The sequence below is a fragment of the Anopheles merus genome, chromosome 3L (assembly GCF_017562075.2).
Source record: "Anopheles merus strain MAF chromosome 3L, AmerM5.1, whole genome shotgun sequence".
In the NCBI taxonomy this organism is placed as follows: Eukaryota; Metazoa; Arthropoda; class Insecta; order Diptera; family Culicidae; genus Anopheles; species Anopheles merus.
The window spans coordinates 33,609,086-33,621,910 of NC_054085.1; the positions used below are offsets into that span (position 1 = coordinate 33,609,086).

At 42.5% G+C, this 12,825-nt stretch overlaps 1 protein-coding gene across 5 annotated transcripts in view; it reads right to left on the reverse strand.

Moving 5' to 3' along the window:
* The window catches only part of LOC121600356, a 131,304-nt gene that overhangs the window by 13,150 nt on the left and 105,329 nt on the right, over window positions 1-12,825 (reverse strand). For all 5 annotated transcript variants that reach the window (XM_041928854.1, XM_041928856.1, XM_041928857.1 and 2 more), the window contains one exon: window positions 7,637-7,761. In XM_041928854.1, the coding sequence (XP_041784788.1) occupies window positions 7,637-7,642 (6 nt within the window). In that variant the 5' untranslated portion in view covers window positions 7,643-7,761. The remainder of the gene's footprint in view (window positions 1-7,636; window positions 7,762-12,825) is intronic.

The following is a 12,825-nucleotide window of genomic DNA, read 5'->3' on the forward strand; positions in this document are numbered from 1 at the left end:
CGTTGAATAATGCTTCTCGATCATAATACTTAACGTATGTTCTCGGCACATTTTATTACTCGGCACACGAGGGCAATAAGTATTATCATTTTATTGTAAATTATCGTACGTAAACTGATTTAAATTATATGAAGGAGTTTAAATATAAATAAAATACTAAATTTGAACGATTTTTGAACACCAAAATATTACTTAAATTATTTCAAAAAAAAAAAACATCTATAAAATGTTATTTACTGTAAAACAAATAGGGTAGTTTTTCCATTGTTGCGCACTGCGTATGTATTACTGTTTTTTCCAAAAAATTATGAAAAATTGATAAAAGTTAGAAAGTTAGTAATTTTTCCCTGTACATTGAGCATTTCTGCCGCATATTCTACTGTTTTATTTTAAAAAGAGCAATTTTTCGATTTTTAAGGACAAATGAATATATTTCAACTGATTTCGATCCAAATGTATGCTGTTCTTAGCTAAACCGCTAAATTGTTAGCTAAATTGTTAGCTAAATTGTTAGCTAAAAAATCAAAAGCCTACGCGGATTACAGTAGAACGAGATCATCGCTGCATAGGAGAATTTTTTTCGATGCACTGAACAATTATCGTCGACATAATCGTGTGCTCTACCGCTCCTTCATTCGCCGTACTGAAAGGCAGCTATTTTCTAAGCCGACACGGTTCTGGAGCTTCTGGAACAAACGGCGCAATATAAGAAGTATCCCTCCGTCAATGAGCTACAATGGCCAAACTAGTATCGATACATCCGATATTTGCAACACTCTCGCCAATCGTTTCGCTGATGCATTCACCCTTCCTGTTCGCAATCCTAACACACTAGCTGAGGCCACCCGCAATACTCCATCGGATGCTATCGATTTTATTATACCCACAATTGACGAAGCATTAATTGCGCGCACACTCAACGCCATCTATAAAACTCAATAAAACCATCTACATCATCTGGACCTGACAATATTCCCGCATACATATTGAAGTACTGCCGTCAATCACTCGCACCCATTCTTGCCAAAATATTTAATGATTCCCTTATGCGTGGCACGTATCCTGAGTCCTAGAAACACGCGCGAATGATTCCTATCCATAAAAAAGGCAGTCGACTTCATGCTAGTAATTATCGTGGCATTGTATCCCTATGCGCTTGTGCAAAGGTGTTTGAGCTCATTCTATACAATCCGCTACTCACAGCAGTTCAAAACTATATGAGCCCTAGTCAGCATGGATTTCTCCCAAGGAGATCTTCCACCACAAATCTTGCTGAATTTGTTGGCTACTGCTTCGACAACATGGATCGTGGTACTCAAGTTGATGCAGTATATATCGACTTCAGGGCTGCGTTCGATAGTATTTCTCATGATATTCTACTTTCGAAGCTAAAAAAACTCGGTTTCCTCGACTGGCACATCACCTGGCTGCGTTCATATTTAACTGGTCGTTCGTACTACATAAGTATAGGATCTCATCGTTCTCACTCTTTCACCAGCTCCTCCGGTGTGCCTCAAGGGAGTAATTTGGGACCGCTACTCTTCCTCATCTATATTAATGATCTATCTTTCGTTTTACCGCCAGGCCAACACCTAATGTACGCCGACGATGTAAAAATATTCGCTCCAGTTAGAAACGACAGTGACTGTGTACGCCTTCAAACGATCCTTGAGAATCTGGATAGCTGGTGCAGCAGAAACGCTCTCCAAGTGTGTGCTGATAAATGCCAGTGTATATCATTCAGCAGAGCCCGTCACCCCATCACGTTTACATACACTATGCTCAACACGGCTTTGGCTCGCACGACATGTATCCGTGATCTGGGGGTGCTACTCGATCAGAAGATGTCATTTCGCCCTCACATTGATAGCGTTGTTGCGAAGGGAAATCAGCTACTTGGTTTAATTACGCGGACCTGTAGCGAGTTTACCGATCCCATGTGCGTCAAATCGATCTTCTGTGCCATCGTAAGGTCGTGCCTGGAGTACTGCTGTCCGATCTGGTGCCCGCTTGGCGTTGGTGACATCAATCGCCTCGAAGCCATTCAACGGAGACTCACCAGGTACGCGGTTCGACTCCTTCCATGGCAATCCCACCACGCTCGGCCCACCTACCATCAGCGGTGTCTGCTTCTCGGACTTGAACCACTCTGCTCTCGACGTAAAAACGCCCAATGCCTTTTCATATTTCGGCTCCTTAACGGAGAGATCGATTCCCCGGCATTACTAGCCAGCATCAATTTGTTCGCTCCCTGTCGGATTCTTAGATCCAATTTCCATCTCCGTGTTCCGCGTACCCGCAACAACCATAGCCAGGGACACCCTATTATACGTATGTCCCTCGAGTTCAATGAAGTGTTAGATTTGTTCGATTTTAGTATGTCTACTTCCACGTTCAAGGAGAAATTGCGTCTACGTCACATGTAATGTTTGCTTATAACTAGATGTTTATTTATATGCTCCTTAATTTAATTATAAGGTTGCCGATTAGACATGATGGTCCGTCGGTTTATATATGAAATAAATAAATAAATAAATAAATAAATTGTGCCACACAAAATAAGGTTTATTTCACCTTGTATACTACCTAAACTGTATATTTTGATAGAAATCGAACAAAGATAATTAGTTCTCACGATAATCATATTTATTACTTATAGACAATAAAAACAATTATTTTAGTCCAGTGTTCAATTATTGGAACAAAGATAGTGTTCGATTCTATTTATTGCACAGGCCAAAGCCTCCTTTTCTCACCGTGCCATTATTTTGACTGTGTTTTATGTACTATTCATGTACTATATGCTGGACACATATAACAAGAATATTGTGGTTTTATCCCTCTCAAACATACAAAATATGTTGACTGTTCCGTTAAGTGTGCCACAGATGGAAAATTACCCTAATATCTGTTTTTTTTTTCAATTGAAATAAAGGACTCGCTGTCTTGCTTAATTCTTCTTCTCGTGTGGCAAATCACATTAAAGTAGTTAAAGCATTTATTTATTCCTTATTCCCTTAGCAAGGTCAGCATCTTTCAGATAAACGAGTCGAACGTCTCGTCGACAAAAGCACAATAGCTCGAAAAAAAATCAATACCTCTTACTTAAAGTCAAAATGAATCAGAATCACAAAGCATGCGGGGCAGTATGTTTACCATATACCACTCGATAAAGTACACCACAATGTGCTGTTGGACGTGAGCCTCGCGCAATGATTGATCCTTCTGCGTGCCGTGAAAGGTAAGCAGTAAAAATTGAATTTTGATTTCCTAGCCTTTTGCAAGATGGAAAACATCGTGACGTGTGAGCGCGATACTTTTGCCATCAATCTTTCCCCAGCAGCGTATTCCAATATCCCCCTACTTCAGCCACCTGCATGCAATGGCTCGACCGTGTATTAGACGTGATTCTAATCACACCTCAAACACGTCAACACACATGCTGCCTCTCACACATGTGTGTACTTAAACCGGCGACCCGCTGGTTTATGAATTAATTACGAATTATTTCGTTCCCGGCTGTTCCCGCACCACCGACTCGAACGCTAATGATGATTGAGTTTTGAAAATTCAATCACTTCCGCATCAGCCCGGCGATCGGTTCACCGGCGGCGCGAGCGTACTGGTAACTGCAGCGGAAGTAGTAGTGGTTTCAGCAGTAGAACTAGGGCTACCAGTAAAGCATGGAAAAATAGCTTCAAAGGATCCCCAGTTTGCAAACACACCGCAACAGTGTCGCATACGAGCACGAGCACGAGTATTCGGGGGCGCATGGTTAGCGTGCCGGGGGTGGTACCGCGGCATGTTTTATTTCCGGTAGCCATTTTACGTTGTTTATTGCGCTGGCAGGGAAAAATGAGTCCGTGCTTTGTTGCAGTTTGTGCGCTTAACTACATCCGTCCACAGTCCCACGCGTAATTTTCGGTCGTTTCGGTCGTTTGGCGCGTGTAGAGTTTTCACGTTTAGGTGTATAGGGAAGTTTGGTGCACAGCAATTTTTTTATTTTTTTTTGGGTACTTTAAAAGTACTTTAAGTACTTTAAAAGCTTTTTGAGTCTCTAAACACTACAGCTAATGCAGTCGCTACTACTTCTGTCTACAATATTTGTTTGCTCTTGGTATGTTTACCTACACCAATGTCCTAGTTTTTTTTCCACGCTTCAGCAATTATCTGTCAATAATCGTTATTTAGATGATTTGCTAATAACATGTTATAATATTTATGCACTTTGTTTACAGATTTTTCTAATAATTTTATAAAGCTGGCATATTTTCTGAAATTATGAATGAATTTGGGGAAATTAAGCAATTCATGTCGTGTTTGTGGTTTGATGGATTATGACGTAGCATTATAAAGTATTCAGAAAGATTAATCATTGATTGAACTATTCACAATGTAAACAAACTTCACAAAACATATAAGATAAGATGTTTTAAAAATACGCAAATAAGTATCGAAATAAAGGTACATACTAAAAAAATAATTTAGCGACTTTATGCATCATCGTTTCAAAAATAGTGTATCAACTGTTCAATCAACCCAAACGTTCGGTTTTTGCATGGCTCGCAGGCAAATGGCAGAATTCAGACTGTTAGCGCTTCCGGGGCATGAGACCAGCAAAAAGAAAAAGTCTGCCAGTCGTGATTATTTTGTAATTTAATTTCCATCAACATCGGCTTAATGGTTGATCGGGCGAGGAGCTGCCGGTCGGGTGCGTTCGCATGCTAACCTCGTAGGTTGAATATCGTCTTTATCAGACTTGATTTACCCTTGACCCGATGATAGCAAGGATAAGAAGCCACACGCTCACACACACACACACACACACACACACACACACACACACACACACACACACACACACACACACACACACACACACACACACACACACACACACACGGCTCGTTGACTCGAGCATTGAGCGTGATTTATCAGCTGCTCGAGGAAGGAGACAGTTATGTGACAGTAACCGAGAAACGGCAGGAACCCGCGCGGTACGAGGAACTAAGAAAACATAACTTTAAATTTAGCAGCTCGTACACCAGCTCCATCCAGTGTGTGAGGGAAAGGGGAGCGGGGGCTTTGCTTTTTCCTGAAACGCCACGAATGCCAAGGAAACGGGTGCGGGAACGAGCAGTAGCTTTGGAATGGCATCTGAATTATTTATCTAGTTTTGCGCAAGTGTTCAGCGCGAAAACCACTGCCACCGGGCTGCCACCTATCTGGCGCGGGCAATATTCACCCGCTATCCCCTTTACCAACGTCGGCGGGTCTACGGGTAGGGTAAGTATGTTAGGTAGATATAGCTGAAGAGGAGCTGCTCCCTTCGCCCTTCCTGTCAGGCCAAGCTGAAACTGTTCACCAAACAGGAACGCTCATTGTTTGTGCAAACTATGAACAATTTGTGTGTGAGCGTGGAATGCGTTCATATTTCATATCGGGGCGCCTTTTTCCTCCTACTGCTTGGGCGGCTGCTGGCAAGCAGAATGGAGCCACATTCCTCAAAAGGTGAAAGAAAAATGGATAAAAGTGTTTCGTGAAGTGGCAAGTGGAGCAAAAATTGCGAGCGGAAAGATTGCACAAAGTCCACTTTTCTTGGTCACCCAACTGGGAAGATGATGATGATGATGATGGTGGTGATGATGATGATCATTTCGTGTGAGAGAAATCACTGCACCCGGTGGTGGTGGTGGTTTTTGTGGCAGCACAAAGTGGTTTGCGAAAGCATTTGTTTTTGTTAATTTAGTTTGTGAAACGCTTTCGGGTTTGACGTACAACTTTCCCAGACGGCACACGTACGTTTATGCATTTGAATTGGAGTTTTTTTTTTATCTCGGCAATTGTGTAAAGGGATGCTCGGGCAATGGGACTGGATGTGTCGGGCAGTAGAAATGGAATTGAATTTGTGCAACCAGTTGAACATTTTGCCGGGAGGACAGTCGGAAATTAAATTGGGCAAGCGTTTTGGTCTCTAACTGGATTAAAAGGGTGTGAAATATTGGAAAACTTCCACTTCGAAGTGGGAAGTATTTTTTTTAACTAATCTGGCTCTTTTGCTTTTGAATAGATTAGATTAAGATTGACAAAAGAATGTTATGTCAATTGAATATTAGTAATAAGCTCGTGCTTTGTACTAATGTCATAAGCTCCAATATAACCTAAGCATTCTCACTATGGAATTCTTGTGCTACAACACATAAGATCAAATTACGAAGAATACAAAATACACTTAAACTATTAAAACAGCCAAGATTTACAACATATGTAATATGCCAACCATCCCGTACTTTAACACTTTGACCGCCGGCCTGACGTCACAGTTTTTGAGTGAGCACGTAGCGCATGGCAAGAGAGCGATGAGAGCGACAGTTTACCGGGCCATTGTTATCACTCTTTTGTTTCATTGCGATAAGTGGCGTAGCACATGTCGTTCTCGTTCTCTCTTTCCTACCTCATTCGTTCTCAAGAGAATCACTGAGCGTCAGATGCAAAGCTGAACGATGAGCAAAACCGTCATGCGAATTTATATGACACGGCGCTTAAAGTGTTAATCGAACGTGTATACACAACTACAGCACAAGAAACTAGATAAATGTTCAATGTACATAACAAAGCTCTGAGCTCATTCAAACCCAAAGTGATACTGTTTATGTCTTAACAAATTCTAACCGAAACAATGTCCATGTCAGCGTCGCGTACTCAATTGTGATAATCATGAGATGATGCTCAAACAGATAGTTTGATCAATACATGCTTGGTGACTTTTGAGCAATCAACGCTTGGTCAGTCACTTTGATAAATTCCTACAGAAACAAATACATGTCAGCGTTGCCAGCTCTACTGTGATGATCAGAGGTGAGACTTAAGCAGTTGGAACGTCCATCACATGGTTGGTGACATTTTCCTTAACCAACACTTGGACGCCCAACATTTTCTGTCGGTGATTATCACGTTAGTCATAAATACATTAATAGTAGTTGGTATGTATCTATTTTCATGTTTAAAACATATTCACTACTACCTACTCATGAGACTAGAATATAACGTTTATCATATTTATGTATAACGTTGATATTAATCGTAAAACCTCCAACTAAAAAAGATATTTTGATTATTAAATTATCTATTACCAAACTAACATGCCTATCTTAAAAATATAAATAAAGATAAATATAAATAACAGTATCGTCGTTATCACTCGCAGTATAAACTGGAACTGAAGGATTGTATCTCAAAAAGACCTTGCCGAACAAACGATATTAAAACTATCTTCTTTATCATGCGGCTAAAACGTACAAGAGATTGTTTAAGTAAATATTTTGAAATTGTTTGATGTAATAGCAGACCGATTGTCTGATCTTTTATCCATTTTAATATGAAAGTCATACCCCTACAGCAAAGCAGTTAAAAACTCGGAAAACTGCCACTTTAAACAGGAGTAAGAATTAAAGCACGAGTAAGCTTTCTTTTGAATGTTTTACTGCTTAAAAGTTCCCATCAATCTTGCTGACTCTCATGCTAGCACAATCAATCTTTAAGCTAGAACGAAGGAAACCTTCGTAGTACACCCTTCAACCAGAAACCACTTCCTTTGGTAGTTTTATACACACACAAAAAATACAAGCCAACTCACCTGCATCCTGTTGCTGTCGGTGTTCGGTTCCGATCGATGTTTTCATCCCCAAACGTTTTCTATAAGTTTTGCCACGTCAGCAACAACGAGAAGCCGGAACCAGCTGGCACCTGAAGCCGTTCGTGCTGGAACGAGACAAACGACACGAAAGCAGTGAGTGAGCATCAGTAAAGTGGGACCGATCCAAAAAAAGAAAAAAAAAGAAGAAAAAAACTATTCCCCCCCTCCCGCCCCAAGTTTCCCGAGGGTATGTGTTTTGGATTATTGATGGTTAATGTAGATGTTCCCTGCTGTTGCTTTGCGGGGTTTGCGGGCAATCGAACTGAACTTCGTTTTACGATTGTGCTGCAGTTTGCCAGCGTATGCAGTTTTGGCTTGACGCTCCCAAAGGGGGCATGACCGTCAGTTTTCCCCCCGAGCGGGTGAGTATGCAAAACACAATAACCCTCCATCCAGCTCGACCGTTGAGTGGCCAATTGGCCGCTTGCCGGACTCGAAGCGGAAAGAAGCGGACGGACGGTGCTCTGATGCAGCATTTTCGACCGGCGCTTCCGATGGGAACATTCTGCAGCGACATCTGGTTGTGTTTGGTTCTGCTCGGGCGGGTTTCTATCGGAAGTGGTGCGATCATCGGTGAACTTGCAGACAAGGTTGAGGTTGATTTATGAAAATATTTAGTGCAAATCAAGCGAGGCCAAACATCAAGCGTCGGGCTCGGGAGGCTTTTAGTACGGGGGATCGTTTAGGGAACGAGCCATTCTCGCCGTTCGCAAAGTAGGATATTGAATATTGGCCCTCAGCAAAGGCTTTTCAGGTCAATATTGACAAGGAAATGGGTTTCGGGGGAGGGAGGCGCCGTCTGTTATTTCTGGAAAACATGTAGCGTGCCACTATTATTTCGGTGCATTTGACCGAGCAGCCCATCAGCCCCAATCCCCTCACCGACGACGATGACGGTGCTGCTGCCCCGTCTCAACGAACATGGCCAACTGCCAACTGCCTTCCCCGCGCTTTGGGAGGTTGTGGATCCCCATCCACAAACCGCACGCCGCCGTCAACGCCATGTATCGCCCTGTCGGTGCGCAAAACTTCGATCCGATAAAGTTATTAGACTTCCTATTCGGCTTTCCGACGCTCGGAGTAGATTGTTTTTCCTTCCTTTTCTGTACTGCTGCTGGTCGTTCTGCTGCTTCTGCCAGCCTTTTTCTGTGGCGTTGCTGTGTTCTGGATGCCGTGTTTCGGCAGGCGCCTTGCGTCTGCGTTGAGCACACACACACACACACACACACACACACACACACACACACACACACACACACACACACACACACACACACACACACACGGATCGAATACGAAACACACGCTAGACTCTGCCCTCTGCCAAGGCGGGCCAAATGCGGATAAATTGATCGGAAGTGTAACGGAAGAGTACGGACATAAATAAATACGATCGCTAGCACTAGCAGCTGGTTGTTGCGAGCTGCATGCCCCCCACCTCTTCACTTGATGCACGTCCGGGGGTTTATGCAACTGCAGAGCGCACATAAAAGAGCGACCGGATGATCGGGATCCTTCGGGTGGTGGGAAGCTGCAGTTCGATAAATTGCACTTTTCAATTGCAAAACGAGGTAAAGCAAGAACGCGTGAGCTGAGAAAAAAGGTTGGACTGAAGGGGTTTCATTCAGGCCGCCATGCAGCACATACTTAAGGGGAGCGGGTAGGGTTTATTGATTTTTATTACTTGTGTAGAATATGGAGGAGGTTATTCAATGGAATTAATTCAGCTGCTCAGCATAGAAGCGCAATGCAAATTCGAGTAATCCGTTTCATAATGCTATTTATCTCAACTGAGGATTACAAATTACTGTAAGAAAGTGGTGTGTTATAATTTACTAATTTAATTTTTTCATAATTTAATGACGCATATTAATTCTTAGTCTTTACTCAAAACAAAATTAAAAAATATCAATAGGAATTTTAAACTAAACTTGTATTTTTTAGCATTGTTCTTTTGCCAAGAAGACCTTTTTGTGTATTGATAAGAAAATCGATTGTGTTAAGTGTGCTACAGTTTTGATTTTTGAGCTGTATGGCAGCAAGAAGTCGTTGAAAAAGATCGTAAAAGCTCTTTTTGCGCCTGAAAGTATGCTAATAGAGGGTAAATATGCCCCTTTCCCTTTTAAGATCGTAACCTGAAATTTCAGGTTGCCTTGCTGTTTGCAGTTCGCGAGTAGCTATCAAAGTGAGTATAATATACAGGTGGGCTTATCCCAAGGTGTATGTATTTCGAAGGTTGATTTTTATCGCCACTGCTTCTGAATGAAAAGGCCCCAGCAAAAATAAATATAGTAGTAAAGGCAGTCAATATAAATGTATTGTAATTGTTGATATAGGTAAATAATCCTTTAAGTGATACGGCAAGTCAGGGCGAAAGAATAAAATAAAAGATTATCTCACGCCGATTTTTCTCAGCGCCTGAAGGTATGCAAAGTTACAGCATACGTTGTTATTAATTAATTTAGGGCAAATTAATCCGTTTATATAAAAATTGGTACTTAAAATAAATATTCAGGACCAATAAACCCAAAAAGATATAAGGAACAGCAATACGTAATTATTTAAATCCGGTTTCTAAGCAAAAATTCCAGGTAAAAACCGTACTGAGCAATTCTTTAATTATACCGTAAACCTAACATTCTAGGAATCAATTGTTATTCTTACTTAGAAAAAAAAAAGCCAGTACGCGAGCAATGCCCCACTGAAACAAATGAAAATAGAACCAGCAAAAAGAGAAGAAAGAAAAAAAAACAAAACACCCCGAGAAGCGGGAAGCCGTAACGGCCGATACTCAACTTTCGTTCATTATTATAACGGAATGAATAATTTGCGAGCAGCATATTCCACCAACACGCGCACGGCGCAGGCGACAATAAAAACTTCATTTCAATAACACCATTATACCACCGGCGCTACTGTCAGACGGTGTCCCATTCCCACCCCACCTCCACTCATTGCACTTCCTCCAAAAACTGCAATCTATTGAGTCAGCATGTTTAAAAAAAAAACGGGCATCGAAAGGACCTTAACAAATGTCGACATTTGTGCTCGACATACTCTCTTACACACACACACTACATGTATGTGCCGCTCATCGCAAGGGTAATTTAATGTTAGTTTTCAGTCGACTGGCCACGATGACCACGGAGCTTTTTTGTTACTGCTGCTGCTGCTGCTGCTGTGAGTTGGCTTTTTTGCTTCGTCCGTTCCCTATTTGACCATGAACGTGTACCGTGCAAACCATATTGAGTGAGAGTATATGTTATGTGTGTGTGCGTGTGTTACTTTCGCGCCCCAAAATCACGGGAAGGGAAAGGAAAATCGATGAAAAGCTTCACGTTGATTCACCGAACATGGGTAGGGCGCGAACCGGGAAAGAGAGAGAGAGCGTTGCAAGCAGGCGGTGGAAATAAAAACCTACCATTTCCTTCCCCACTTTCTCTCCCTCTCTCTCTCTCTCTCTCTCTCTTTCTTTCACATAAACCCTTTCCCTCGGTTCAGCCCTGCAATCAGTGTCAACCTGTAGAGCGTGTACCGAGCGAGCGAAGCACGAAAGCGCGTATCGCGTAAAGCGATTCTTTATGGCTGCGTCATTGTAATCACGGTTGGGATCATCGGTCGGTATGAGTGGTGAGAGAGTGTGTGTCTGCGTGTGTGAGTAAAAGGAACGCTACCAACGGTATTGAACCGTGTGCACGTACGCCCAGGTGTAGTCGAAATCAAACAATAAACTTCCCGCCCCCTCCTGCTCAACCGGTTCGTCGCTTGCTTTGCCACGCTGTGGTTGCCCTTGAAGTGTGTGCGAGCCGTGATGGAGGAATGTTTGTAAAAGGATTTCCATACCGCACGCAGTATTTCACAGCACAGAATGGCTGTATCCCTTTTTTTGAAATGGAAAGGAAAACGCTTTCAAGCCGACCCGAGCGATGCTGAGTGGTTTTCGGGGCAAATGAACATTAATGCACCTCGTACTCACTTATAATCAGTTTGTGTTTGTGCTTTCCTTTTCTCATTCCCAATACATCCTTCAAGTATATCTTCAAGTTCAAGCAAATAATAATGTGCTTGTGACAGTTTCCAATACAGTTGCTGTTGTTATTATTTTTTTTCAACAAGAAATGAAGAGCCCCAGAAACAATACGTGCCAACGAGCGGACAATGAGCTGACGGGTGTAGACGGTCTACCATTGCGACATTGCTACCACGTTATTTATACATCTTTATTATGTCTTTTCTTGTTGCGAGTTGGCAATTGTGTTGCTTCCGTGCCAGGGGTAGTACCGGGTTTTGCTTTCGTTATTCTTTCCCACCGCCCAGTGTGTCGTGTGTTGTTTTCTATTCTATTCGGTAAAACAACATCGAAACAAACCTCTCAGCAGTGTGCCAGTACGAACCGAGCATTCGGCGCGCAAGAAAACACAACGTTTTTGGGAAGGAAAAAGTACAACTCAACTAAGCCTTGCCTTTAAGCGGGTTCGTGGTGAGACAGAGGCAAAAAAGGACACTGTGAAACAAAGCTTAAACAGAGGGCAGAGGAAGAGGAACGGGTTGTGCGAAATGGAAATGAAAAGTATCAACCCAAATGACTAACGATGGCGGGGATCGGTGGAGAGCGCTGGCGACGAGTGACTTTGTGTTTATGAGGCGTGTGACAACGTGTGGCGGGAGGGCGGGGTGTGGAGTGGAAACAAAACACACACAATGAAGAAGTCATTTTTTAATCCCACCCAGAAGAAAAATCCGTCCTTGAGCCGTTGTACTTGTCATCCAGCAGCAGCAGCAGCACTGCTATCGAAGCTATTGAAGTCTGTCAAAGGGCGTGGAGGCGTGTACCGCTCGGAGCGTGCAACTCCTGAGACTGGGACTGTACTAACTGTTTTAGAACAAAAAAAAAGGAACGAACTTTATCGCAACGGCACGGGAAAGGTGCGGGCGTCATATGTCAGGATGGTATGGTAGCTTTTGGTATGATTTCGTGTCATTTTTGTCTGTGCTGCTGGTTGTTATTATTAATGCCACGCGAGCAAACAGGTGGGATGAAGCTCGGGATTTTTTATTTTTGCTTTTTTTTTTAGCCGACGGGTTTCACTGCTGGATTGAGTGCTCTTTCCAGCGTGTGTGTGTGTGTG